The following is a 14,859-nucleotide window of genomic DNA, read 5'->3' as shown; positions in this document are numbered from 1 at the left end:
AAAAATAAAAATAAAAATAAAAAAATAATAATTAAATTAAGAAATGGCTTTAAATTAAAAGGATCTCAAATAGATATTCTCTTCCAGTATTTAATTCCTGCTACGACCTCAGAGATGTGGAAAACCATTAGTTCACCAAGTTACCATGAGAATAAATAACTCCTCTGAGCCTCAGTAAACATACATGTGGGTTTGGGCATTAAATTGTCAGAGATGATCAAAATACCAATTTTTTGGGTCATTACTATCAGCAAATTAGATTTTGCCTATAGCAAAATGAATTCCTGAAATCTTATCAGACATCACCCAGATTTTATTTCTTCTGAAGATCTCACTGTTCCTTAAAAAAAATTTTTTTGGTGATATTTCCAAACAGTTAAGCCTATGACTGTGGAGCATCATTTCAAGTCACGAACAGTATCCAGTGAGCTACACAGATCAATGAAAAGGGCACAAAGGAACAGGAGCTGGAAACCGACCTCGTTCACGGTGGCGTAGTAGCTCTCGTGTTTGAACATGGGTGAGTTGTCGTTCCTGTCCCTCACCACGATCCGAACTTCATGGTAGATCACAGTGCCCACCTTCTTGTTGACGCACTGGACTTGCACCACGATGGAGTGTATGCTCATCGGGGGCTGTAATACAGAAATTGCATTTTTTTAAAAAAAGCATGGGGGCGCCTGGGTGGCACAGCGGTTAAGCGTCTGCCTTCGGCTCAGGGCGTGATCCCGGCGTTGTGGGTTCGAGCCCCACATCAGGCTCCTCTGCTATGAGCCTGCTTCTTCCTCTCCCACTCCCCCTGCTTGTGTTCCCTCTCTCACTGGCTGTCTCTATCTCTGTCAAATAAATAAATAAAATCTTTAAAAAAATAAATAAATAAATAAATAAAGCATGGAAACAGAAGCTTCTCAATGACGGTCAAAGTGCACTTGTTTCATAAAATGTTCTAAGCTTGTTCATTTAAAAGTAAGAATCATCNGTTCTAAGCTTGTTCATTCAAAAGTAAGAATCATCTATAAAAATTGATCCATTTGCCTTCTTTTAAAGATAAGAAAAGGCCATTGTGATGATTTCATTGTTCGATTTGTGTCTCAAAATATAGGATCTCGGCAAACATGCAGGCCATCTGAGGACTGGTGATGAGTACAATCACAAAACCAGGGCAGAGATGCAGGGGAAAAACGGAGTCTGTCCCTTAAAAAGTTAAAAAACAACAACATGATCTTGCAATCCATAAAAACAATAGGTTAATGATAAAATCCTTGAGGAAGTGGGGTTGCACGATATGTGTGCTCATTTACACTTTTGCTAAAATATACGTTTATATCTGGTAAAAAGTAAAATATAGTCAAAAGAAGAGAATCTGTTCACAATCCAACCAAACTTTCTCGTTCTATACATTTAAATGCTTATCTGTTAGTCTTTCTCCACATATACACCTATTACACACACACACAGATGCACACACCATGAATCATCCATGTAAATACAGATTTACTACGGCATTTTGGTATGCACAATGACGCTCTATTATGTGATTTAACGGTACTCCATTCTGAGTCTATAGCACAATTTATCTTAGCACAAACTAATATTAAGATGTTCTGTACTGTCTACTTCTGTCTTCACAAACCGTATTTCAATAAATAATCTGTACATAAATAGGTGTCCACCTGCCCCCCTTTTTTAATGATAAATTCCTGAAGGGGAAGAGTGTCATCCAAAGGGCACTTACTAACTCAGGTCACACGGCCAAGAGCTTTCAGAATTAGGACGCAAACCTACATCTCTTTGACCCTTGAGTCAAATTGCTTAACACTACAAAATATTCCTTTGTGATTTTTAAATCTTCTTCGAGCTTATAAAAATTTCCCTCTCAATACGTCGTTTTATCAGGATGATGTATTCTCGCCACCCGTCTGAAAGATAAGGCCCCCAGTCTGCTCTCTCCTTCCAACTTCTCCCCTCACTGTTTATTTTTCTTTATTGCATTTCTCACCCACCTCTTGGCATATTACACATTTTATATATTGATTTCAGTCCGCCTCCCTTCACTGTGCTGGAAGGTCCATGAAGCCTGGTGTGTGGTGTTGTCAGGACTGAGGCTCTCTGCCCATTAACTATACTGTGCCTGCAGTAGGTAATCGTGACCTCCCCATGTCAGACTATGTGGCTCCCGACCAGTTATGGTGACCTACTAACTGTACACTCGGAACAAAATCTCTCAGTGCTTCGTTTGCTCCTCTCTACAAGTAGGGATAAAAATAAACACTGACATGATAGGATCACTGTAAGTATCACCCGAGGTTACCCTGGGCCAGGCACACCTAGCAGATGTGAATTGTTTTTTTATTTACAAAAAGTTAAATTCCCAAGAAAGCAAAATATATGGAACTTATAAAATACAAACTGATCATCTTAGATTACGAAATAAATTATTAAATATTTGGATTGAAACCGATTTGAATGGGATGCCTGGGTGGTTTAGTCGGTTAAGCATCTGCCTTCGGCTCAGGTCATGATCCCGGGGTCCTGGGATCGAGTCCCACATCGGGTTCCTTGCTCAGTGGGGAGCCTGCTTCTGCTTCTGCCTGCAGCTCCTCCTGCTTGTGCTCTTTCTCTCCCCCTCTCTCTCTGTCTCTCTGACAAATAAATAAGTAAAAACTTTAAAAAAAAAAAGAGGAACTGATTTAAAGACACAGCAATGATCACTGGAAGCTAGGATAGGTTCATTAAAAATGTCACAGGCCACATTCCTAAGTGAGAAGAATGCTATAGAGACCATATCTAAACTGAAGCAAACTTTGTTGAATTTCAAGGTATTTTTTATAGCCGGTAAAGAAAAAAGCATTTTAATTTATTTGTACCTTACTGAATAAATATACCTAGAGAGAATAAATTTAATAACCATTAACATATGCAGGAAGATATCTGATGAAGGGCCTTTTAGTTCTGTGTTCTAATATATACCCCATTTTCCTTTTAATTACTGACATAAATGAAGGCATTAAAGTCCTGTGTATAAAATCAGTGAAAGTCACAAAGCTCAGAAGTATATATCACACATTTAAGGATGAAAGGCAACATTCAAAATCATTTTAATGTCAGAATACCAGGTTATATAATGATATATTTTTACAATAATAAATTTAATTTACCTTATTGGTATCAGGACAAAAAAGAATGCCCATGTGCAATACATGGCTATGAACATTAACATGGAAATATAATTGTGAAATTTTGATGAATAAAAGATGGGCTTACACACCAACACTGTAAATGGACTGCTGGGCCAGGAATACCAACTTCATATTCATTAATAGTATCAGATGCAGAGACAGGTGCGGTATAGTTAGCGCCATTTTATGGGCAGATAGAATGTGAAGTCTGACCACCTTGAGAAAGTGTGATAAAAATTGAGGATATTTAAGCTAAAAAAATGCAAGATGCAGTAGATATCTGAATGGTTATTTTGAAAAGACCTATTAGCTTATTCACTGCAGTGTCAGAGAGCAGAAATAACAACAATGAATAAAAAAATCACAAAACTTTTTTTCTTCAATATAAGTAGAGGCTTTGAATTAATCTAGATCAGCACAGAATAGAATGGACCATCTTATAAAGCAAGCCCATCACTGAAAATCTGCAACCTTGAGGCAAAAAGATCATTTAAAAAGATCAGGTCTTTCCATTTTTACTATCAGTTTGAAAGTGTTTAATAGATTTTTAAGGAAAGTCCTGCATATTTCAATTGTAAAGTAAAACAAAACAAGCAACAACCAAACAAAACAAAACAAAACAAAACAAACACAAAACCCACAAAATATCACAAAGATAAAAACAAACAAGCAAACAAAAAAAACAAATACTTGTGCTGTTAGCCCTTGGCACCCCTTAGAAGACAGGTGAATTAAGTTCTTCTAAAGAGAACTTTAGAAGAGACCTATAAAACCATTTCCTCTCAACTTCTAACACTATATTGAGTAGGAGCGTGGTGGTGCTGAGACAGAAAGGTCACAATCTTGTAAGGAGGGAATCAAATACACTGTACACTGAGCCCCTACTTAGTCCTGCTACGTGCCCATAAATCAGACATAATCAGGTCACTTGGAAATCTTGCCCCTTTCAACTTTAGCTCCCTATGCAACTGTGAGAAGCATGGATAGACCTCAGCTTGCAATAAATTCCAACCATAATGGATCGCTTTGAAGGCGAGAATTCCCTGCAGCTCATATATAACACACACGTTGTAATCTTGCCTTGGAATAGATTCTGTTCTGCTGTATAAGAAGGTCATAAATACATAAGGCGTAGTTCTACAAGTCAGTGAGAGTTTAGGGACTACAAAATGCTTAGGGAAATTTTGAGTTATCTTTCATACCTGGCGGCAAAAATAAGTCCTGCCAATTGTATCTTCCATAATTTTCTTAAATTGCTTCATACATGAAGGGGGAAAAAAAGCAAACAAACAAACAGTGTATAAATTGTTTTGGACTAATTACTTAAAACCACTACAATTCATATATACCTAGACATGCCAACTATAGTCCCAATTTAAAAATGAATGTTTAAAATACTCTCTGAATGCATATTTGTATGTTCACGTACATGTGGGGATGGGTCTTGATATGCGTAACTCAGGTTTTGGAATGACAGACGCCATCTCTGAAGAGTATGTCTGAGAGTAGAAAGTAAGGAAAGAAAAATTTCCAACTAATATGTATGAACTTTGTAATTTGAAAGAAGACAAAAATCAAAAGTTTTATTATGAGTTTTTCAGACAATCACTTAGGATTTAACAAGCAAAGTAAGATTTTTATAAGAAATTTACTGATGCAAACAGTGTTAGTTATAGCATTCATTTTTAAACCAAGGGGAACAGAGTTCCTTCTAGAAACCATGTTATTTGGAGGACTTATGGTTTAAAGAGAAGACAAATTTTTAGCCAACCTGTATAAGACTTGCTTTTATTTTTCCTGAAGCAAAGGCCAACTTTATTTAATCCACACAGGAATGAAAGGATTTTGTCATGATTTGTCTTCCTATGTACAAAACGAAAAATCTTCATTATTTCACAAATCAACTGGAAGACAGTGAAAGGAAGTAAAACACAGCATGTTTAGAAATTAGTTTTAAATAAGGAAGCAAACTTAAAGGAAATGGCTGGCCAGAGTTCTGAGTGTCTCTCACAAATTAAAGTTTCATAATAAATGGTGCATTGACATAAGTTTCTTAAAGAAGAAAGTACCAATTTGAAAATATAATTAGGATAATGTAATATTTAAATGAATTTTTCATAATCAACTATAAGGACATTCAGTTTATTTAATTGTATTTATTAAATTCAAAATTCAATGTGGTTTGGGATTAATATGATGCAGTCCTTGTGTGGTAAGCAAATCCCGTAAAACTGATATGACATGAATATAAATATAGAGCAAGTCAAAGAGCTTTGGAGGCTTTACAGTTTAGAGCAAAAAACAACATACCAGTGTAACATGAAGAAATCTTTAACATAGAGAGTGGCATTCAAGGCATTTCTTGGTAGTAGATGACATTCAACTGATGGCAGAGAGTAAGGTAGTTTCTGAGCATAGGTTTAAAAGAGTACCAAGGAGGGGCCCCTGGTTGGTGCAGATGGTTAAGCCTCCGCTCTTGGTTTCAGCTCAGGTCTGATTTTTGTGTCCTAGGATCGAGGCCCCTGTCAGGCTCTGTGCTCAGCATGGAATCTGCTTGAGTCTCTTTCCCTCTGTCCCTCTACCCACTCTCTCTCTCTCTCTCATATTAATAAATCAATCTTAAAAAAAAAATTAAAAAAATAAAAATAATAGAGTACCAGGGAAGACCTGATTGCAATGAGAAGGCATCAACTGACAAGGTTGGAACTGTATTTGGGGCACGGAATGTAAAATAGGTTGAATCATGACATATGGTGAGAACACTATTAGGAGATTGTCTCCAAGTCCAAGTGAGGACTGAGAGGCTCATAGTGCAGCTGTGCTGTCAGCCGCAGAGGCCAGATGGAGGGGAATGTGGGCAGCTCGGTGGTGACATGGACACTGGTTGGGGGCCAGGAATCAAAGCTCTATGTGCAGCTGCCAACTTAGAGGACAAAGGAGAAGGTAAGATGTTCAGGATTTCCATGAACATGGTTTTTCTCTGTTCAAACTTTTTAAAAGTTTGCCCAGACTTTTGAGATAAGCATAATAGGACTGTGGCAGAATCATATTTTTCTTTCTATTATTGTTTTAATTATCAATGTCATTATGACCATTACTATTCCATGCCCACTAGTGATGAGGGAATATTGGTCAGGTGGATTCACTCATTTGGATTTCAAACATCTCATGTGATGCTCCTTCATTACTGAGATCTACTTTTTATGCCAGACAACATATTTTGGTTGTTTTATCATTCATGACACTTCATTTTACACCTTTGCATTTTCTCTCTCTCTTTTCTCTCTCTTTCTCCTGAAGGAAATGTATGGAACTTCAGTAAACAGAAACAAAAAAAAGGGAATAAAAAAAAATAATGACTATCAGGGCAAGACTTATGGACTAAGCTTGAAAATTGTCAAAAGCTCCTATGTATACAATGTCATATAGAAGTTTTCTAGTTAAATGCAAATATTGGAGTCTTGAGAAGCTTTACATTTTATTTTAATCCTCAGAAATTTCTGTAGAGATCATCTGTTATTTTACTTATTTCTTAACACTTAATCTTAAATATATTTATTTATTTACATTAAATTTTCTTTTAGTTGTATGCAGCCATAACTGTTTGAACGTTTCTACTAAGAGCTAGTTTATGGCCTTAATAAACAAAGTGCAGAAAACATGATTTAGAATTCCTTCTCAGGGAAACACACTTTCCCCAACCACTGCAGAAAGAACACGTGGAAATGAACATGGATCTACTATCAGGCAGCCATGCCCTCCTCCCCTGTCTCTGAGTCAAGCCAGTGAGTATTGAGGTGCTCTCTCTCATCAATTAGACAAGACACAGTGCCTGTGGTCAGTCCTCACTAAAAGCTTGCAAGGAGCTGGTGCAATGGGGTGGACATCAATAAGAGCCAAAGCCACATAAAACCAAAGAAATGGGGGACAAAATTATAAGTACACAGAGGAATCTGATCTCCAGAAAGAAGAAAACTCAACAACTAAACAGAGGAACGTAGAGATTAGAGATCATGTGGTCCAAGAACACGTAGTTTCCTCTGTCCCTGATAAGTTTCCAATATTGCTAAAATCAAATTATTTTTCATTTCTATGATGTTGATATTCTAAATATTCTTCACCCATTGACTTGAGCTCATCTAGAGGCATTTTTATGCCTTCCTTATAAGCCAAAGAACTTTGAATAAAATCAGAATATACCTATGCAATGGTCTGAATTTTCCGTCCTTCCAAAATTCACATGTGGAAATACTAATAAGATGGTATTAGTAGGTAGGGATTTCGACTGACTGGCAAGTATGTGTCAATGCAGAAAATATTCAACTTTAAGCATGATTTAAAAATGTACTGCTTCAAAAAGGCAAGCATACCTTTATTATGCTACTTGTAAAATATATTTTGGGCAGAGGAAGGTAAGAGGCAGAAATTCTGACACCTGGTCAGTTGCATCATCTATTTCTTATGTCCCTTTAACAACACGAATCAGGTGATTAGGTGATAAGATGAAGACCCTTATAAAAGAAGCCTCAGAGGGTATCCTTGTCCTTTTCTATCATGTGAGAGTATAAGAAGTCTGCAACCAGGAGAGGACCCTCCCCTGATCTTGATGGTTCCCTGGTTTCATACACTCAACCTCTGGAACTATGAGAAATAAATTTCTGTTGTTTCTAAGCCATCCAGTCTGCGGTATTTTGTTATAAAATCCCAAATAGGCTCAGACACTTAGAAAAGCATCATTGTATTTGAAAAGCTCAGTGGAAAAAAAAATTCCACTAACAAAATAGTTCCAGAGCAATTTTCCGCTAAGATGTACTAAAATAAATTCTACCCTGGTGACATAATACGGAGCTTTGGCAGTTGTTATTAGGGTCAAATCCTGATTGTTGGCTCTGTTTTGCTATTCAGACCATTCAGATTTTTTGTTATGATATATTATATTCATAAAATGAACAACTCAAAGAACGTTGGCGACTACCTAAAGAACTGCATGTCAGGAAACTAATAGGATGCAGAGGTGGGTATACTTATATCAGAAAAAAGAAAAAGATTCCAAAACACAGACTGAAATAAGAGATAAAGGGCATTACATAATGATGAAGAGGTCATACAATGAGAGGATATAACATTCGTAAGCATTTATGCACACAACATAGGAGCGCCTAAATGTATAAAGTAAATGTTAACAGACCTAAGGGGAGAAATAGACAGCAATACAATAATAGTGGAAGACTTTAATGCCCCACTTATATCAATGCATAGATCATTCAGACAGAAAATCAATAAGGAAACATTGGCCTTGAACAACACATTAGACCAGATGGACTTAGACACATACAGAACATTCTATTCAAAAGCAGAATATACTTTTTCTCAAATGCATAAGGAACATTCTCCATGACATATCCTATGGGAGGCCACAAAGAAAGCTTTAACAAATTTAAGAGTGTTGAAATTATATCAAGTGTTTTTTCCAACCACAATTGTATGAAACTAGAAATCAATTATAAGAAGAAAACTGGAAAATTCACAAACACATGGAGATTAAACTACATGCTACTGAACAACAAAACGGTCAAAGAAAAAATAAAAAGAGAAGTTAAAAAAATACCATGAGACAAATGAAAATTGAAATACAACATCCTCGATTTACAAGATGTAGGAAAAGGAGTTCTAAAAGGGAAGTTCATTGGGGCGCCTGGGTGGCACAGTGGTTAAGCGTCTGCCAGGGCGTTGATCCCGGCGTTGTGGGATCGAGCCCCACATCAGGCTCCTCCACTGTGAGCCTGCTTCTTCCTCTCCCACCCCCTGCTTGTGTTCCCTCTCTTGCTGGCTGTCTCTATCTCTGTCAAATAAATAAATAAAATCTTTAAAAAAAATAAAAAAAAATAAAAAAATAAAAGGGAAGTTCATAGGGATAAATGTCTACATGAAGAGAGCAGAACAATCTCAAATAAATAATCTAACTTTACACCTCAAGGATATAGAAAAAGAACAAATGAACCCCAAAGTTAGTACCAGAGAGAAAATAACAAAGATCAGACCAGAAATAAATGAAATAGAGAATAAAAGACAACAGAAAAGGTCGACAAAACTAAAAGCTTTCTTTGAAAAGATTAACAAAATTGGCCAAACCTTAGCTAGATTTACCAAGAAAAAAAAAAAAAAGAGGACTCCGATAAATACAATTAGAAACAAGAAGGAGATATCACATCTGATACCTCAGAAATACAAAGGATTATAAGAGATTACTGTGAATAATTACATGTCAACAAACTGGACAAGACTGCAAGAAATGGACAAATTCCTAGAAACACAAACCTAACAAGATGGAATCATGAAGAAAGGGAAAATCTGAACAGACTGATTACTAGCAAGGAGATAGAATCAGTCGTCAAAAACCTCCCAACAAAGAGAAGGAGTCCATGATGAGATGGCTTCACAGGTCCATTTGATCAAACATTTGAATTAATACCAATCCTTCTCAAACTTTCCCAAAAACAGAAGAGGGAACTCTTCTAAACTCATTGTATGTGGCCACCATTGCCCTGGTACCAAAACTAGAAAAAGACACCATTAGAAAAGAAAACCATCAAGAACTGCAAACAGACTTGATGTCCAAAACAGGAGATTGTTTTGAAAAATAATCGCAATTTATTCTTCCGGTAAAATACGATGCAGCCGTTACAAACGATTATATATACATTCATTCACAAGGAAGGATGTATATTACAAATCACATTTAAAAAGCAGGCTGAAAAGGACTGCCTGGGTGGCTCAGTGGGTTGAGAGTCCAATTCTTGGTTTTAGCTAAGGTAGTGACCTTGGGTCTTGAGTATGAGCCCGCATCGAGCTCTGCACTCAGCTGGGAGTCCGCTTGAGATTCTCTCTCTCCCTCTTCCTCTGCCCCTCCCCTGCATGCTCTCGCTCTCTCTCTCTAAAATAAATGAATAAATCTTTTTAAAAAAAGCAGGCTGAATGCATTATAAACAGTATGATATAAAGACACATGCCTATATACATATATATATATATATATATGCTTGAAATAATATACAGCAAAATACATATGAAATACTTTCCTTAGATGGAAAAGCAATGTTTGTACATATGCTTTTTATTTTCTGATATGTCTATCATTAAGCATATATTATTTTATAATTAAGTAAAATTAAAATTTCCAGTTGTGATTAGATTTGGACTAAATGCACTGATTTATCAAGCTCCTTTCCTAGTAGCAATAGGCTATGCTTCACATAAAACAGATGGGTGCTGGGTTAAGAATTTTAAGAATAAAAGCCTTCAGACTTTGATGAATAAAGCCCTAAAAGCACTGTGACATCAGGGAGAGCAATTCACAAGAATTTAAAAAATTCAAAGGTTAATGTAGGACGTGGTAAACTGCACTGAAGTAAGAGGTTATATTGAGATTTATTTTTTCTGAGACACGTGGAGATCACTTTCTATTAAGGGAAATGTGTCAAGCATCTAATAGCTAGGGAAAGCATTAAGACTACAGCAAGTTACTCCAGTAGGATGGATATAAGAGTCCATATGTAGTAAATAATCATTCCTTCTCGTGGTTCTATTTACATTTCCTGATTTTGATATGCAACTTTCTCTAACAATTTGAGAGTAAGAAAAGTAGGAAGATGCTTTAATCAAGGCAAGATCTGTAACCTAGGGTCCATGTAAACTTTGTAGTTAATAAAGCTCTTGAATTCGATGGCACCTAATTCATTTATGTGCAAATAAACTTTTTCTTGAGAAATGCGTACATAGATTTGATCAAAAATCCTGACCAAGTGCTCCGCCTCCCAAAAATGAAGACTGACCAACCAATCCATCAATCAAAGAGTGAATTTCAGCCTAGTATCATTATTTCCTGGCTTGTAGAAAGTTAGTACTGGTAAACAGCAACAGAGTGAGCCTCCAAGAAGTATTTCCTAATGATGCAACTCATTCCTGATATGTTATAAAGATCTGGCAGTTCCTTGACATCAAACTGTTTTTTCCCCTTTTATTGTCACTCTTTAGCTCAATGGCCCCCTTTACCGGCGAGCAAGTCCACACCACACACTGTTAGTCTTCTCATGCTTCTGACATCTTCTACACTACTCCTTTTACTATGTTTATACTTAGACTCTTTTTCTTAATATTTTCTAAAAATTTATTTGAGAGTGAGAGAGAGCACAGAAGGAGTGGGAAAAGCAGACTCTCTGCTGAGCGGGGAGCCTGATGTGGGGCTCGATCCCAGGATGCTGAGATCATGACCTGAGCCGAAGGCAGATGCTTCACTGACTGAACCACCCAGGTGCCTCTATACTTAGACTTCTAACTCTGTGCTTAAATCCAGCTCACACATTTATCTAAGAATTCCCTGACCAAAACCCAATTATTCTGCAGCATGACTTCCTGGCTAATTAGCTGAGTGGACTGAGACTTTCTTCACCTAAACAGAGTACACTAGAGACTAGCAAAATATACAACAACAACAGCAATGATATGCAACAAAACAACAAGCAAACAAAAATCATGGAAGACTGACATAAGATAGATAACCTTTTATTTCTTTAAGAAAGGCTTTTACAAAGCAAGAGCCTTCTATCATCTACAAGACTGTATAAAATTAAAAAATGCAGAAAGGGCATGATATCAATATAAGATGAGTATACTTAGTTTGGACCCCATTGCTTTACTGTTCTCATTTCCCCATAGGCAAGTGTTAAACATTAGATTGGCTGTGTCTAAATCTATGGCACAGCAGATCATGAAAAAAAAAATCAATTAGCAAAACTTTAAGATTCCTTCCACCTCTAAAATTCAATGATTCTGCAAAGCATCTGTAATCAGCAAACTCTGAAAACTACTATATATGAAGCGCACTCTGTGTCTAGGGAGCTTGCCTTGAGCTTACATGAACTCTCATCATCTCTTTAGCTACGCCCTCCCTGTGATCTTGATGTTTGTGTTTGCCAAATCAATATACTGCCCATATGTGAGCCTGTGTTTTGCCTTTTTTTTTTTTTAGATTTTCCTCTACAATATTCACTTTACTATTAATACCCTTTAGATGTCCTTGTCTATATCTTTAGCTAATCCAGGTAGGTGTCCGTGACAACACTTTAATTTATAAAATATCTTGGCAAGTTTAACTTGACCATAGTATTCCTAATTGAAAAGAACACTTTAAGTAGAAAGAAATTAGTTTTGGTTACTGTGTTAAAAAAAAAAAAACAGCCCACATGATTCTTTAAGTGATATTTGTTTTTGCAATTATTACCTTCAAGTCAATCCATGTTGAAGTATTCCCATGGTACTGTTTTTCAGTTTCACTAATGTCCAATACATGCTGCCCTTATCAGAAATGAAAAAAAAGTAATACTAGGAAAGCAGATACTTATCTTTCAAAGTAGAGGTAGTTTTTGGTGAGTAATTAAAATAATGTTTTAGATTGGAGACACAGAACACTGTTTATTTATAATGAAGGATATCCTTTCTCTCTACTCATAATTCAGACCTAGAACTTGTGCTTTTAGTACCAAATGAAACAAAAATGTTTTCAAAAAGAAAATGATTTGCCAGCAAAACAGTAAATCATTATAATTACCTATTAGGTTAAGAAAAGGAAACAACATAAAATAACAGTGGTCTAAAAGAGATACATATTCTATAATTCTGCTAACAGGTGACATTATAAAATGCATGGGACTTGGATATGAATGCTCCTAATTAAGGCCAGTATGGGATGACTGTAGGTTGAGCAGCTGGGGGCACTCTTGAAGCTTGCCAGTCTGGGACATTATCCAGATTGCTCTCACAAAACTTAGGACTTATAAATTAAGCCAAGACAAGATAACAACTGTCCTTATTCCATTTTACACTTTCCAGGCACCCAGCCCAAATTGTGAGATGCAGCGTAGAAAAAAATGTGCTGTGATGGAAGGACATAGTGGGGGTGGGGGGGCAGCCTCAAGGCAGACTTCTTCCCCTACATGGACCCCAACAGTCCCACTCCTCCTCTCCACAGCTGCCTGCCTTTCCCACCTGCACCCATGGCTCCATCAGCGGCACTGCAGCCCCCCAAGTGGACAAAGACAACCCATCCTGGTGGGAGAGTCTTATTCACTGCCTCCCTCACCACAAAGTTCTAAGAGACTCTGAATTTTAGATGTGAAATAGATGAGGGGTCCTTCACACCACACTGTACTGTAAAGTGGATCATAAATCTGAGAGACCCAGATTCACAAAGATGAATGTCTGACATTTGGATTTCATAATCTGGGAATTTGGGAGTAGGCATATTGAGATGTACTCCCAAGGTCCTGTACAATGGCTGTTATACACCCCGACCCACCACACACACACACACACACACACACACACACACACACACACACACTTCTCTGCACTCAAGCTCAGACTGCAATGCAAAGAAGTAAGAAAGGAGTGACATTGGAAAACCACATAAATCTACTCAAGTCTTTCAACTTCTTCAGAAAGGAGACATTCAACAAGTTTGGTCGTTTTGCTGTTCTTCACAACAGAATACCTAGGTTATGCTGGCTTAATACCTAGGTCACGTGCCCCCTGCTGGGCTGGCACAGTGCCAGGAAACTCGCATTCACCTTCTTCTAATGTCTTTACAGCTCAAAAAGCACATGGCCACACACTCATCCCTCAACAGATGCTTGCTCCTTGTGAGAGCATCTTCTGTGCTCTACCCATCTCACTGCATCCTCAAGTGACCCTAAGCTATCTTCCCAGACTCTGCGTGGGCTGTCGCCCTGCTTCTCCTACTCTTCCAGACCCACCACCCCCTGTCCAGGGCACTCTACCCTCAACTGGTTCCTGGATGTCAAGGGGAAATACAATGCCTCTCTCAGACACAGACGGCCCCTTCCCTCCTTATTCTTCCTTCCAGGAGTTAAAAAAAAATGTTTTTTGCTGATAAGCACAGAAAATCATGTCAAACTGTATAAAGAAAGTATGATATCCCATCAACAAACACATGCAGTTATTTATACCACAGTAGGTTGTGACACAGGGACAAAGGAAAAAAAGAGTCACTAACGTCTCTATCCAGAACTCTGCCCGTGCTGTTCAGGAAGAGCATTTGCTTAACAGGGTCCAGCAACACCCAGTAATCCACATTGTCCTTTAAGGAAAGTTCGATGGTGGGGTCTGGTCCTCCCGCAGTCCCTTTGATCAGCATGTTATCCACCAGAATCGTACCTGTGGGCCAAAGACAGTTATTTGAAAACATATGCTACTCATATGGATTCTTGAACAAGATCATATGCTTAAACCCCAGTTGACTGGCAAATTCGTTTTCAAGCAGAAAACATTCAACGTTATATCTGGCATGATACAGAAAACGTTCTGTCTCCAAAAGGCGAGAATAACCTTTATTCCACTATTTAGAAATGATATTTTTGGGACATGAGGGTGGCAGGCAGAGACTCAACCGCTTGGTGAGTTTCATCATCTATTTCTTGTTTCCCTTTTGACAACTTCAATCTGTCCCCCTCCCTGTCCATCACTCCTCACAAGGGTGATCACTGGATTTTGCCCCAAGCAAAAGGAAATGCCCGAGATACAGAGACCGATAAATCAGTTCACTCAGTAAGACTTCTGATATGAAAAGACATAGCCTGAAATAAAAGAAAGGGGGAAAAGGAAG

At 37.6% G+C, this 14,859-nt stretch overlaps 1 protein-coding gene across 1 annotated transcript in view; it reads right to left on the bottom strand.

Moving 5' to 3' along the window:
- The window catches only part of PCDH15 (protocadherin related 15), a 1,685,023-nt gene that overhangs the window by 524,828 nt on the left and 1,145,336 nt on the right, over positions 1 to 14,859 (bottom strand). Inside the window, exons 6-7 of the mRNA XM_034662367.1 lie at positions 14,251 to 14,411; positions 480 to 635 (exon numbers count right to left, since the gene is read on the bottom strand). Of these exons, the coding sequence (XP_034518258.1) occupies positions 480 to 635; positions 14,251 to 14,411 (317 nt within the window). The remainder of the gene's footprint in view (positions 1 to 479; positions 636 to 14,250; positions 14,412 to 14,859) is intronic.

This window comes from Ailuropoda melanoleuca, chromosome 6 (genome assembly GCF_002007445.2).
Source record: "Ailuropoda melanoleuca isolate Jingjing chromosome 6, ASM200744v2, whole genome shotgun sequence".
Lineage (NCBI taxonomy): Eukaryota > Metazoa > Chordata > Mammalia > Carnivora > Ursidae > Ailuropoda > Ailuropoda melanoleuca.
This window is presented reverse-complemented; position numbering and strand designations above follow the sequence as displayed.